At 43.7% G+C, this 14,591-nt stretch overlaps 1 protein-coding gene across 3 annotated transcripts in view; it reads right to left on the bottom strand.

The window, feature by feature from the left end:
* Nucleotides 1-14,591, bottom strand: part of ARHGAP26 (Rho GTPase activating protein 26) — a 446,018-nt gene that overhangs the window by 94,710 nt on the left and 336,717 nt on the right. For all 3 annotated transcript variants that reach the window (XM_081036347.1, XM_081036348.1, XM_081036346.1), the window contains exon 19: nucleotides 1,058-1,196. In XM_081036347.1, coding sequence (XP_080892473.1) covers nucleotides 1,058-1,196 — 139 coding nt within the window. The remainder of the gene's footprint in view (nucleotides 1-1,057; nucleotides 1,197-14,591) is intronic.

The raw sequence follows: 14,591 nt of genomic DNA, 5'->3' as shown, positions 1-14,591 counted from the left end.
CCCATCTCTACGAGAGCAGTTGTGTGCTGACTTGCCATTATCTATCTGTTCACTTGTCTGCTCCCCTTACTCTTTGTGTGCTCCTTAAAGACAAGGTCGTATTTTTATACTCCTAGTCTGTGGCAGACATCATGTAAATGTCAGCTGCGTGAATGAACCAGCCTTGGTATCTGCATGGGATTAACAACAACTAATGGTCATAGCAGCGGCTCTTAGCTGTCAGCCCTTGTGATGTCTAGGCTTTGTGCCAGGTGCTTAAATGGATAACTTTATTTAATCCTCACTGCTTCCCTATGAGGTGTTATCCCTTTTTTACAGATGAGCAAACTGAGGCCAAGAGAAGGTAAAAGGCTTGCCCAGGTGTTGCTTCTGGCACAGGAACCCAAGTCTGATGGACTTCAGGTAGAGCTGGAGCCCTCAACTCCTATCCAACTCTCTCATCACAAATGCTAAACAAAACCAGGTATTTTAGGGCACTGGAACCTGATTAATGCAAAGAACTCAGAAATCCTGAGAGGAAAAGATCTGGTACAATCGTTTGGTTACACTGCTATTAGGAATAAGGAGGATATTATTCTGTAATTAATTCATTAATTAATCTCATGTATTTATGAGGTGTCCACTCCATGCCAGGCCCTTTAAGAGGTGGAGTAGAAGGACGAGCAAAACAAGGTTCTGCTCTCACAGAGTCACATTATAGTGGGGCATGTGACTCGCACTAATAAGAATCTAATTACAAACTGAGAAAAGGAAAGGATGTCTAAGCTGAGCTTTTATTGTGCCAGAGGAGGGAGAGAGGCTCAGCTGTTTGCCGGCAGGAGATCGAGAAAGAGAATCCTAAGAGCGAGTGGCCTTGGCCTTTCATTCTCAGCAGTACTGCTTCCTGTCCTATCGAGGCTACACAGCCATGGCACCGGGGATGGCACAATGCCACACAGTCCTCAGGACACAAAAGACGGCAGCCCACAGAGGGAGGCCGGAGGTGTGCCCCGGGCAGCCGGGAGGCGGTGTGGCATGTCCCTTGAGCACCGCGTTGCGCCCGAGCAGTGGGACTCACGTTTCTCTGTTGATTGTATGGCGTGGAAGAGTGTCAGGGGCCTCTCACTGCAGGACGGGGGCTTGGAGTCACCGCTCTTCTTCCGAGATAGGTGCAGCTGGGCATTGGTGAGAGGCAGATCAGGCACGGTGTTAAATATCTGCAAGTAAAATTTCACACAATGGTTACATGCTGCAATGAATTACGGAGGGAACACAGGCCTCCGTATGACTGAAAGCTTGGTGGTATCCAAGAATCAGCAAGAAAAAGACCTGAAAAGACCACCAGTGTGTGCTCGGAACTTTGTTTTAAATATCTCCAGTAACTGGCATTAAACATTGTCCTTCGGAAGCGTATCTCAGAGTTGGGTAATCATTTACTCTCTTTTCTAACCCTTCTGCTATACTTCCCACTTGTCTTCTTTTTGTCATTGTTTCCACGGGAGATGGAAAGGAGCTGTGCTAAATATAAGCCATTGTTTGTTAACAGGACTTAAAGTTCTGTGACCACCTTTGTCCAGAACCAATTAATCAAAATCCCTTTACTTTCCCTCATGAGTTCTATTTCCCAGTTCTCAATGATGGCTTCACAATTTCTTAGAATGTGAAATATACGTTGAAATAACACTTCCCAAAGAAGCCCAGAGCAGGGCACCATTTCCAGGTCCTTAACTGCCATCAGAGAGGGCATCCTTTCTAGTTCTTCAGCTCTGTATTATCTTTGATGCTGAGCATTTTTTTCTTATTTAAAGGGGGGAGGTGTCTTTTTTCCCTTCTAATGATAAAAGTAACATATAAATACTACAGGCAATTTGAAAAAAAGCATCAAGAAGAAAACAGAAAAAGTCTTCCAATTCCAGTATTTAGAGATAACCACTGTCAGCATTTGAGTTTTATTTCTTTTTTATGAACTTTCATCTTTTAAGCTTTTATTTTTTAAAAAAAGAAAATTCCAAGGTAAAACAATAAGAAGAACATGATAGACAAAAATTATGACAACTATCTTATTCTACAGATACGTGCACAGCACAATTATTATAATAGCTACCACTTATATGGCACTTAGAATAATTACAATAGCCATTGTTTGATGTTGGCTCCCTCGGAACCAGTCACTGCACGTGTTTTACAGGTAGCTCACTCAGTTCTCAGTGACTTTGAGCAACAAGTACTGTCCTCACCAGTTATAATGAAGACCCGAGACAGAGAGGTTCAGCTGCCACAATCATAGATATAATTACAGCTGATCACTTAGAAATAAACCTGTGTCCCTAGATTTTCTTTTGAAATGCATATAATACCAACAACACTCATTCATTCAATCAAGAAAGATCTCTTGAGCAGCTACTTTGTACCAGGCACTCTGAGTAAAACAGTGCGCGAGATATCCACGTTCCCTGGGGTTAGAGCCGGTGTTCAGTAGCTGTGATTTACTGATTGCCACGCCAAGCCCTGGCGTGAGTTATCTCACGTCGTGTGAAAACACTTTTCCATAATGATGATTGTAGTCTTTATACAGGTTTATACCTATACATTTCATTTAACATTATATTGTAAATTTCTCCCTCCCTTAAAAAAAAAATCTTCAAACATGATTCTTAATGGTTGCATAACACCTCTACGATAGTATCAGTATTTATCAATCCACTCATTAGCATCTTACAACTTGGAACTAACCTCCTTCTGGATTTTCTCTTTCCCCAAAATCCTGAGTAACAAGAGGATGGCAGTGGCATCCCATCCCCTTCAACCATGGGTGGCCCCAGACGCGTCAGAGTCTTTCTCATGGCCCTCTCTCCTTTGTGCATGCATTTAAAAGCAGAACTCAGAAGCTGATAATATAGGAAGCAAAGTCATAAGAATGATAAAAATTTTAGCCAAAACAGCTGCTCTCCGTGGGTTGGCAGGTCCTGGGGCTCCAACGATGCCAGGCAGCTGGTTAAGTCCATCTTGCTCCCAAACACAGCTGTCTGAAAACAGCATTATCATATTTTCTCTAGGGGACTGAATTTTCAACAAAATAAACTGAATTGCTACATAGCCGAGTTCCACTGGGGCAAAGGGGTAAGGAGACTTAAAACAAAGACAACAAAAACCGCCAGGTCTCCAGAGAAGTTGGCACCCCTTAAAACAAGGACCAGTGCTACACGTGTCCCCAGTCTCCTTTTGGGTACCTGCAAGAGTACCAGTCTCCTTTTTGGGAGAAAAGAGAAACTATGGTTGTTGTTGCATTCAAGGACCACAGCCATGGCGGCTCCTAGGTCACAGCCTAACTGCACCATTCTCACTGACATTTAAGCATCGCTCCTACAGGTGGGTGTTTGAATCTGTCAGGCACTGTGCAAGGTACTTCACATGACTTATCTCTAAGTCATAGGTCAACTTAACATAGGAAGCAGACAGACCATTCTACGACCAGAGATTTCCTGCCCTGCCACACAGCTATGCAGGAGCTGGGACAGGTATGCTAGGGCTGAAGTTTCTAACACCTGCAGTCTCCACGGCCTCAGCAGTCATCATTCGTTCAGTTCATCTTTTCCAGCCAATCTGCACTACAGAGGCCAGTGTCCCTAAGCCCACAAGTACACAGTTCAAGAAATACTGGTATCTCTCAGCACCCTTCTGCCTCTGGCCTAAAGTAAGGTGCTCAGCAATGCCTACCTAAACACATGTGAAGATAAATCCAGATTGTGATAGGTCTCCACGCCCTATGCCTGGTGCCCTTCAGGTTTTGTTTCTCTTTTCCTAATGAGTTACAGAGAATGTGATCCTTGCCCAAATACAATGGGAACAAAGATAATGTTTCATTTCAACTGTCACCAAAAATGTGAGCACTTACTCTTTCCTAAAAACGGCCAGAAACGCTGGAGAAACAAAGAAGAGTAAGTTGTGAGGGAGGAGCATGGATTTAGACAGATGTGTGAAAAATTGCTTCCAAAACAATGGTTATACATAGCTGAGCAGGAAGAGACATGAGGATTTTATTTCATTGGCTGTTCCAAGACAAAAACTATTCGAGCAACCTAGAATCAGTTCTCGATGGAGATTTTGCCGTGGGAGAGTATTATAGTCGCAAAGGCCAGTTCTCTGGGCCTCCCCACGAGCCAGGCTCAGGCTTCTGAAGAGCTTTGGTAGGCCTGTTCTCAGGATCAGATGTAATAATGTGCAAGTGGGCCCACTGCAAAATGTGAAGTGCCAGACAGGGGCTGTCACCACTTGTATGACACACTTTTCCGAGGAGCAAGGCCACCTTTCTAAACCAGACCAAGTCAGAGCAGACAACACAGACTTTCATCAGGGAGTCTGCGAAATCACTGCCGAAATTACTGTTGTTCATTCAGCTCTGAATTTGAACACATGCCAGTTGTTTCAAGGCTGCTTATTGTCTGGCCACTTCCTAGCTGGGCCAAGAGTTTCACCTCTGGACTCAAAACTCCAGTTGGAATTCTGATGAGGATTTGAATGATTCATAATTTTGTTGGTTATTCCAATTCTATTTCGTTTGGAAGAGATGATTTCAAGAGAATCAAATGCAGTTTCCTTCATCCTGCTAGGAAGAAACACTGTACAAATGCCCCTGCGGAACGATGGAAGGGTAGGCTCATGTAATCTATGAGAAGTGCATTTATAGAGCTGCACCACGTGGCTGGAACAATCTACTCATTTCACAGACTTTCCAAATTAACACAAAAGGGGTGGGGGATCTGTTCCACGCCTCATGTGCCCTGTTAATTCTGCCCAAACTTACAAATTAATTCTGACTGAGTCAGGAATGCCTTAGAAACAGGAGTTATTAGGAAGACCGTAAGCCTTCTAGAAGCGACTGGGGAATAAGACAAAAAGAAAAACATCACTCTGGATACCACTTCCAAGCGTCCCCACTTTCAGGCTTCCTGTAGGTGGAATGAACAGGCCCATCAGCCCCAAGTGACTCTTCCCAGGAAGCCTGCGGCAGAGTGGTCAGGGTGGCTGGGCCTCTGCCGCCAATCAGCGCGGAGCTGAGTCCTGCTTCTGCTTACTCTGTGGACGACACCGACAGCTACACTGACCTCACCATCACTGCCACTGACATCTCTGTCACATCACCACAAAAAAGATAAAAAAGAAATGTACAATCCTATGGGCTGAAAGCCAACAGGCTTTGGAGCTAGACAGACTAGGGTTCAACTTGGGCAAGCGTCTTAACCCCTCTGAGCCCATTTCCCTTGTGCAAATGGGGATTGAACATCTGTCTTGCAGAGCGACTGAAATGAGCAAGCACGTAAAGTGCTCCGCACAGACCCTGACCGAGAGCGAGCGGGAGGTAGTGGTGGTATACGCGTAAATGACAATAAAAATAACCCACATTAGTGGAGTGCTTATCATGTTATGTCATTTACATGGATTATCTCATTATTTTACTCACAGCAACCCTACAAAGGAGGTACTATTATTCTTGCCATCTTGTAGGTGAGGAAACTGAGATTCACTGAAAGTAACAGACTAGTCCAAGGTCACAGAACTGAATATAGCTGGGCTGGGAGGCAGACAGCGTGACTGTCTGAGTCTTAATCACTTGTGGACTTTATACCCATTGTTAATTTGAGAGACAGAGGACAAAATGAAAAGATGCTAAGTTTTAGAGTCTGATGAATCTGATTTTATCCCTTACTAGCTCTATGACTTTGAGCAAGTTACATAACTGACCTTCAGATGCCTCATCTGTGAAAACCCCCAGGACTGTGGTGAGGACTGAAGCGCCTAACAGAGTTTGACGCTCAGTGTTCAAGAGATGTTATTGCATTCACTAAAATGGCAGAAGAAGGGAAATAACTGGAGACTCAACAATGAGTTATTTGCTGTCAGGACACGAGGATTTAATTTATAAGTGCAAATTTAATTACCGCTCTTTGCAAAACATCAATCGTAACTGCTTACAGCAATGTTCGAATTTGCTGTTCTTTTCCCCTTGCGTTGTCTAAAAAAAAGTCCAAATTTTACTGCGCCCCCAGGCCCATCTTGACATTGTAGACCACTGACCCTTGTGGCATTTATTCTTAGCCGTGTCACATACACATGTTTATACCTCTTCCAATCCCATCCGTCACATGCGCCTCCAATTTCCAAGGATTAGGAGTCTCCCTGTAATGTGTGTGGCGTACTCTTTATTATGTGCTGTGATTTTTATGGGAGGAAAATTAGGTCATGATGAAGAGTTCCTGGTCTATAACTGCAAAGTAGCTCTGGGATAATAAATCAGCGACGGAGGCCTGGGGATTAAAAAGCATAACAGAAGGGCTTCTATGAGAGAAGAGACTGGGCATTTTCTGGAGACATTAATTCATCAGGGTCTCACGTCACAATGGGTAATAACAAGTAGGGGCTTGCTTAATCTCAGGAGTGTCTGCTGTGGGCGTGGAGGGCTAGAACTACTGAGCAGAGCTCACATATTGCCTGCTCTTTCTCATGACAGACTGGAGGGGAGGACTGCTTGGGGCCTCAGAAGCCATAAACCCAGTGCCTTTCCACTAGAAAGCCAGGCAAATCTTAGCAGGGCTCATTTACTGCAACAGTTAAAAAGCCAAATTCAGAGGCTGCAGCTACACAGAGGGTTTTTAAGGACAGTTGGAAGTCCGATGTCCTGTTGATATCAGCATTTTGGCAGAAGGATCAACAATTTGGAAAGCAGTTTGGGGAGTTTTATTAAAAATCCCTCAAAAGGAACCAGTGCCATTTGGTTAACAGCCTGGGTAATGAATGGAATACTGTAATTGTCCCTATCTCCAGAAAGATTCTGTTTCCTGTTATCCTTATTGACAGAGAATAGGATCAAATATAACAAAACTCCCACCTTATTTCAGTAACATTAAAAAAGCTTCACAATGCAAACAATTATCTAGGGCTTACCGAGGGGAACATACATGCTGAGATGCACAACCTCATCACATTAATGAAGACTGACTTGCAAAGTATTTGACACTAAAGAAAGAAAACAGGCCTGTGCACAGACACATTCCAGCCCAGCATACAGGTTAATCGAGCTTCCTTCTAAACCTAACATGGACAGGACCAAAAAGAGTATACTTCGGAACCAATGGAAGGAAAGGTAACAAAAAGTAAAAATCAATGAATGAATGACAATAGCCATGAGTGTAAGACACAAGATTAGCTTTCCAAGCAGGCAACAGCACCAGGGATTATCTCAATGTACTAAAGCATCCCGGCACGCGTCCTCGTCCTCATGTTTAGTATTATCATTATTATTATTAATTTTGCCTATCAACAACTGCTTGAAATAGCAAGGAAATCACATACAACTGCCAACATTTGTCAGTTGCTAGAAGTTGTTCAAATCAATTGCATTTTATTAACTGATGTACATTTTGGGCACACACCCCAACGCTAGTGCATGGATCTCAATGCCACCAACATTTTGGCGATAGCAGATCAGGCAGTTTGGTGGGCCCACACCAACTCTAACCACAACCACTGCATTGAAAGACATCACCATTTTAACGAGGATGCAAAGACCTGGTGCTTATCCTACGTGTTAGGTGGGGTCATCCACAGTGGCTAGCTCTCCCCCTTGACATACAAGATTACAAGTTAATATATGTTTCAAAAGGGCACTGCTCTTGGGGCATTTCTAAGAATTAACAGCTCAATGATCAACACTCCTGCCACTTCCAAACAAACTGATGAAATGGGAAAAGAATCATGATAACATCTTTATTTTATAAAACATCAACAGGCATTAAAAGGGGGCAATACTGATAAAAGCATGTGGTGGTACATGGGCACATATATGGACAGCCACATCCTGCTTCACGCGCAGACATCCTTTCAAGTACCACAGCCAAAAGAAGGATTGCGGACTGTTCCAGAACAAGTGAGTCCCATCCTACTACTATACGCTGGACTTCACAGGAAGATGTAAGACACACACACACACACACACACACACACACACACAATTAGCTTGAGATTTCATATTGAAGCAAAACTATGAGAAGAAGGCAGTTTGTTTTCTTGATATGGTTGTTCTTCCCAGACATCTAAATTTTTCAGAGTCATTGGCAAGCCAACCTTCACAAAAGGAAAACCCTGTAAGAAATAGCAGAATTTCTGGGGTTTGGGGTATGTTGGACAGTAACAGCATTCACTATTGTGTTTAAAAATTTAACTAGAAGCGTATAAATATTGGCAACTTCCACTATAAGCCCAAGTATTGGCTTACTTGATATTTTAAGACTCTGGGTGATAAGCTGTGAGTTGGGGAAAGATTCTGTTCATACAAGAAAATTTTAAATAATTGATCATTACCTTAAAACAAGCATGGAAAGAGCCAAAATATTTGCCCGTATGAACTTTCAACTTTGAAACGTGACCACAGGTCAATAGGGCCAGAATCTTAAAGTTCGTTCTTCTCTAGCTCCCATATAATCCAAGTACAGTCCAGGGTGTGTAGTCATTGATGGGAAATGATGCGATGAGCTACCATATGCCTTTAGGAAGTCTGGCCAGAAAACTCAAGTAAATCATTTGTACGAGTATTTCTATGAGTGTAGGCTGTAGGTCAAATCCTTACTCTCTGAGTAAGACTTTTTATATATAGCCACAAGTTTACAACAGTACGGTCAACTCTATTGTTTTATTATTTATTTTAATGAGTGATTTTGATATCAACAATCTGAGTACAACTGAGTTCAGCTTCCTGGGATGTCTTCCTAAAGTGCTGATATAATCCTTTTACCCCTCTGCTTGGAAATCTCTGAGAGCTCCCATTTCTCTAGCTTTCAAGACCCCTGACAAATGGGCTCAGTCCAGCTGTTTGGCATCCTCTCCCACCACTTGCTAACATATACCCCACAGTTCTTTCACAGCCATGTCATTTTAATATACACAAGTCAATTGATGTTGATTAACTGATTAATGCTTCCCCAGGAAGGCTCCTGTCTCCACTATTTCTCTGCCTAGAAAATGTCTATTTATCTGTCAGAGTCCATCCAAGCAGAATTAAATATTTCTCCTAGGTGTGCCATACACTTTATTCATCTTACTGGATGTCCCGTAGCACACTGTGTCATGGTTTGTTATACCCCAATAAAATAAGAGGGCCTTGGGAAGGTTCCATCTAATTTATATTTGGCCAATAGTAGATGCTCAACAAACATTCATTGTGTTGAATAGAGATGAACTAGAGTAGATTTTAATAGCTTGGCTTGTGAAAGCAGCCCTGAGTTCAACCCTTGTTCCTCTCCTAACAAGGTGTTTCTTTAACTCTCTGCACTTTAGGTTCACAATTTGTAAAACAGGCCAAAAATATTGACCTTCTAGTATTGCTTTGAAAATTAAATATGATAGATAGAAAGCTGCTTAGCACAATATCTCAAGAACAGTAAGCTATATGTAAAAGTTAGCTATTACTATAATTAGTATTATTACTTCTAGATTATGTACATAAAAAAGATCCACTGTGGGGTGGCTGGTTCGCTCAGTGGGTTAGAGCGTGGTGCTGATAACACCGAGGTTGTCGGTTCGATCCCTGCATGGGCCACTGTGAGCTGTGCCCTCCTTAAAAAAAAAAAAAAGAGGATCCACTACCTTCAACTGAGTAAACCAGTCGGTCGTGCGTTACCAACATGGAAAAAGAAAGATCACCATGAGCCCCCAAACGTTCTACCCTACCTTCTGGCTTTTTCTTCTCTGCGGCCACTTCGGGATATTTATTTCCTACCACACTATTCTAAACAGTGCTCCCCTCCCAGGTCTGTTGGGGGAGGTGAAGGACAGTTTCTAGAGCATCTCTGACAGGGTAAGTATGTGGTTAGCGGGCAGGGCATACTCTGGCCAAACCGAAGGTCTGTATGAAACACATCACTGAGACTCTGAGGAAAGAGATACAGGTGGGTTCTCTGGAAAAACAAATGCTCAGCAAGGGGTGTCTCTGGGCAAACAGGTGATGTCTTGAAAGCGTGTGGATGTGCCAGTGACAACACAACTAGCATATCCTCATTTTTAACCCTTGGGATTGACTATCTAGTGTTGATCCTTAGTAAATACGGAGTGAGAGGAAAGACAGGGAGGGAGGGAGTGAGGGAGGGAGAGAGAGAGAGAGGAGGAGGGAGGGGAAAGAGAAAAGACCATATGCTTTAGCTAGTTAAAACACTGAAGCTTTTTTTCTTCTCTTAAAAAAAAAAGGGTGTTTCATCAGGTAAAAGACACTGAATTTTCTGGCTAGAAAGTATTCCCCCCACCCTACCCCCAGCTCTCTTTTTAAAGTATCAATTTTAAAGACAAAGATGTTTTTCCAGTTTTAGACACTGACGTGTTAGTTCTCCATACTGAAGCTTACAAAGGGCATTGAGGACTGAATTTGCCACTACCACAAATGTTTGATGCCCCCTGGATGTGAAGAAACGGCAATGCTGAGGAGAAAGAGAAGAGCACTTTCTATAAGAAATACTGAGGAAGTGCCTGGCCTGTGTTCCGCACAAGCCACTCAGAAGAAAGCTGAGCCTTCTCCAACATGAGCTATGGGCAAACCTGCCAGTGCTCGGGGGTGAGGCATGAGGGCAGGCTGCCTGCAAAGATGGCAGTGCACAATTCCTCCCCTCCACGGGGGGGGGGGGGGCTAGCTCCTGCCCCTTCAATCTGGCTGGACTTGTAACTTGCTTTGACCAACAGAGTGTGGCTGAAGTGACACTCTGTTTGCTCTGTAGGCCTTAAGTAGCCTTTCGGCCTATGTGTTTGCTGTCTTGGAAGTTTGGCCTAAACTACTGCATGATGAGAGATCGCATAGAGACAGAGGGAGGCCCTGTGGAAAAGGATCAGGTGTCCCAGGCGACAGCTAGTACCAAGGTCCCAGACATATGGAGTAAGGCTATTCTGGATCCTCCAGTCATCGTCAAAATGCACCCCCCCCCCCAACCCACCCCCTGGCTGATACCATATGGGAAATACATGAGCCCTCCCCAGAATTGTGAGCAAAAAAAAAAATCATTGCTGTGTTAATTCGCTAGGTTTGGAGATGATTTGTTATGCAGCGATAGACAACCGAAATATGCCTCTTGTAGTTTCTCTCTCTCTCTCTCTCTCTCTCTCTCTCTCTCTGCTTGTTTACACAAGTTTCAATATTGTTATTAGCAGTATCCGGTCCTCCTTTCCTCCCTCCCTCTCTCTGGCTCCAACCCTAGTTGCCCGAGGTTTCTACAACCTCTTTCAGTACTGTCTTCTACTTATTCCTGGGTCCCTCCCAATTTTATTTCAAGGCAGAACATAAATCCCTTATGTAAAATGTTCTTACCAACATGACAGAATATCATGTCAGTAACTGTGGGGGACGTACGAGTATATTTAACACCTGTATTAGGGTTTGTTTCAAGCAAGAGGGCATATGCTATCATGCTTCTTGTTGGGGGATAGGCTGCGAAGATGCTGTTGGGAAGCATTTTTTTCGAGGGTGGTTTCAGGATTTTGTCCAACTTCCAACACTAAAGTTAGGAAAGTAGTACTCCAGGGCATTTGTGAGTGCTTCCAGAAAAGTATGGCCATGGCCAAGAGAATACTTATTAAATATTGTTACATAAGGTCTCAGTATTATGGCTATTAAAGAACAAGTCTCTGACAATATTCATCGGAGGACATAAACATGCTCTGGATTAGATGGCTCAAGTTAAGTTTTACTGGTAGGAAGTCCGAAGCAATGTCTCCAGAACGCAGGGCCCAGGACACAGCTCGCCGCTTAGGATTCCATGAAGTGAACATCCTGGGCTTCTGAGGAGGCTGAGGCAGCACCTGCTCACTTTATAACAAACCGGGCCGGAAGCCACCTTTTAAAATGAGTCAAGCTGCCTTATTCTCAGTTGTTTTTACCAGACAGGCAAACCTGATGAACAGTGAGGACTTTCTACCCAGAATGATGTACATACATAGGTCTTGGGGTAACGCTTGGGGGCCTGTCCTGGACCCCCGGTCAAAAATCGCCACCAGGCTGGCATACTGGATCCCTCAGGGATGGAGACCTACTCTCTGGAGCAGCCTTCCACACGACTGTTGTCACTCACACTCCTTCATTCGTTCCCACTGTGATTCCCTCTCTCTGGCATCGACGAATGAAAAAGAACATAGAATAAAGCACTCTAATACTCTTCACATACACTTCAGCAAATCCACAGCAACGAGTATCATAATGTACAATTCACCCAACTCGGTGGATATTCTCACCCGTTCTTGCCCATATACTTACAGGCCAGGCCATGCATTTCATATTTCATTTCTATTTCTACATTTTGTGCCCAAGGCACGATGGCTGCTTGTTTACACAAGTTTCAATATTGTTATTAGCAGTATCCGGTCCCTTTTTCTGTCATGCTACTTTCAAATACGTTTTCTGGCTTTGAAGGCCTAAGGACACCAAAAACAGTTACAGTTTAAAAGCTGTTAGATGCTGCCTGTTATTAGCTCAAATGGGCCCGTTAGGGACATGAAACATAACCAAACTGCTTACTTCTTAGAGAGATCTGTCTCGACATTTAATATTATTTTATTTAAGAAAAGATTAAGTTGTAAAATATACTATTTTGGGAGGGGGCACATGTGATATTCAAGGATGGACTTAACCTTCATCTTCACAGAATTCTGTTGAGACTGCTAAAAACAATGGTTTATGCTTATTGAACCTTACTACACACCAGATTCTTGGCTAAGTCCTTTACGTAAATCACCTCGCTTAATCTTTACAACAAATCAATTGAAGGAATGTGCTAGAGTGACTTGTTGGTCACCAAACTTGCTTCCCTTTCCTCTGAATACGTAGTTTGCCTTATTAGCCTCCCTTGCAGTTAGATGTGGTCATGTGACTAAATTCTGGCCAATGGAATGTGGAAGAAAATAAGGAGAGCATCTTCCGGGCCCGGCCCAGAAGTCTTACCCAATCTTGTCTGCTCTCATTTCCTCCACCAACTGTCTGACTGCAGAGCTCTGCAGAGCAGGAGGCAGAGCTACAAGATGGGAGGAACCTGGGTTGTTGAATCACTGCACAGGCTGTCATCCCCAGAACACCCGCAGTGAACTGTTATGTGAGCAGGAGATAAATGCCTATTATTTTGAGTTACTGATTTTGTGGGGTTGTTTGTTACAGCAGTTCGTCTATCCTGAGAGCACTTTTATGAGCATAGAGAAGTTAAACAATCTGCTCAAGGTCAGAGTCAGTATGAAGGGTAGCAGGTTTGAAGCCAAGTGGTTTGTTTTTAGAAATCATGTTATCAACTGCTATTCGATTATATCCCCTTTTCACGAGTTCATTTTTCTCATACATAACAAACTTCTCCCATACCTGATATTTGAGGGAGGTAGTTGGGAGCAGGTCCAAAATTTAAGATAAAAAGATCATTTCTTCAAAGACATAATTTGATTTCCATATCTCTTCATTAACCATGTAAGAGGGAGGCTATGCTGCTTACACAACCTTACAATTACTTTGTGGAAGTTTAGATTCCGAGGTTCTTTAGTAGTTATTAATGCCCCATAACAACGTACCCACCAAACCTAGTGGCTTAAAACCTGTTATGTCTCCCTGTTTCTGTGGGTCAAGGATTCAAGAGAGGCTTAGCTCGGTGGTTCTGACTCAGGGTCTCTCATGAGGTTGCACACAAGATGTAAGGTGGGGCTGCATCATCCGAAGGCTTGAACAGTGCTGGCACATTCACTTCCAGCAGCGCACTCACGTGGCTGGCAAGTGGGTCTGGCTGCTGGCAGGAAGCCTCACTTCCTCCTCCCGGGGCTGTGGGACTGCCCTCACAACCTGGTGGCCTGCTTCTTCCAGAGTGAGCAAATCCAGAAACCAAGGCAAATGCTCCAAGGTCTCTGATGACTGGTCTCTTTCATAAGATCTTATTAATCACACTGGGATCACTACTTCTACTGAGCAATTCCTACTGACCACATTGGGATCAACATAGGCACCCCTCATTCACAGGTGAAGTGGGCTCCACAAGCGAGGGAAGACCAGGAGACAAGGGCCCCAGGGAGCCATTTTGGAGGCTAGCTACCATCCCAGCCCATTCTCATCCAACACATACGCACTGGGGACAAAGCAGTGAACAAAATTGACAGAAGTCCCTGCTTTCGTGAAGCAGATATTCTAGTGGAGGGCAGAAAGGCAATAGACGCAATCAGCACATCAATTATATAATGTGCTAGAAAGTGGTAAGTACTATGGAGAGAGAGAAAGCAGGGTCAAGGGGAGGGGGAGTGCTAGAGGCTGGGACTATCTGTAATTTTAAATAGAGAGATCTAAGTAGGCCTCACTGAGAAGGCTGGAAAGAGGTGAGGAAACATGCCATATTGTCATATAGCGGGAGAGTGTTCCAGGCCCTGGGAACTGCAACTGCAAAGGCCTTGAGGTGGGAATGGGCGCCATGTGAAATACAGCAATGCAGTGAAGGTGGCTGCAGGAGTGAAATAAAGAGAGGGCCGTAGGAAGTAGGATATGGTAAGTAACAGACGGAGAACAGAGACCATGTAGGACCTTCTGTGTTCTTGTAAGGGCTCTAACTTTCACACAGTGAAATAGG

Source organism: Rhinolophus hipposideros (genome assembly GCF_964194185.1).
Source record: "Rhinolophus hipposideros genome assembly, chromosome: 23".
Classification (NCBI taxonomy): Eukaryota; Metazoa; Chordata; class Mammalia; order Chiroptera; family Rhinolophidae; genus Rhinolophus; species Rhinolophus hipposideros.
Note: the sequence above shows the minus strand (reverse complement) of the source record. Positions and strands in the feature narration are given on the sequence as shown.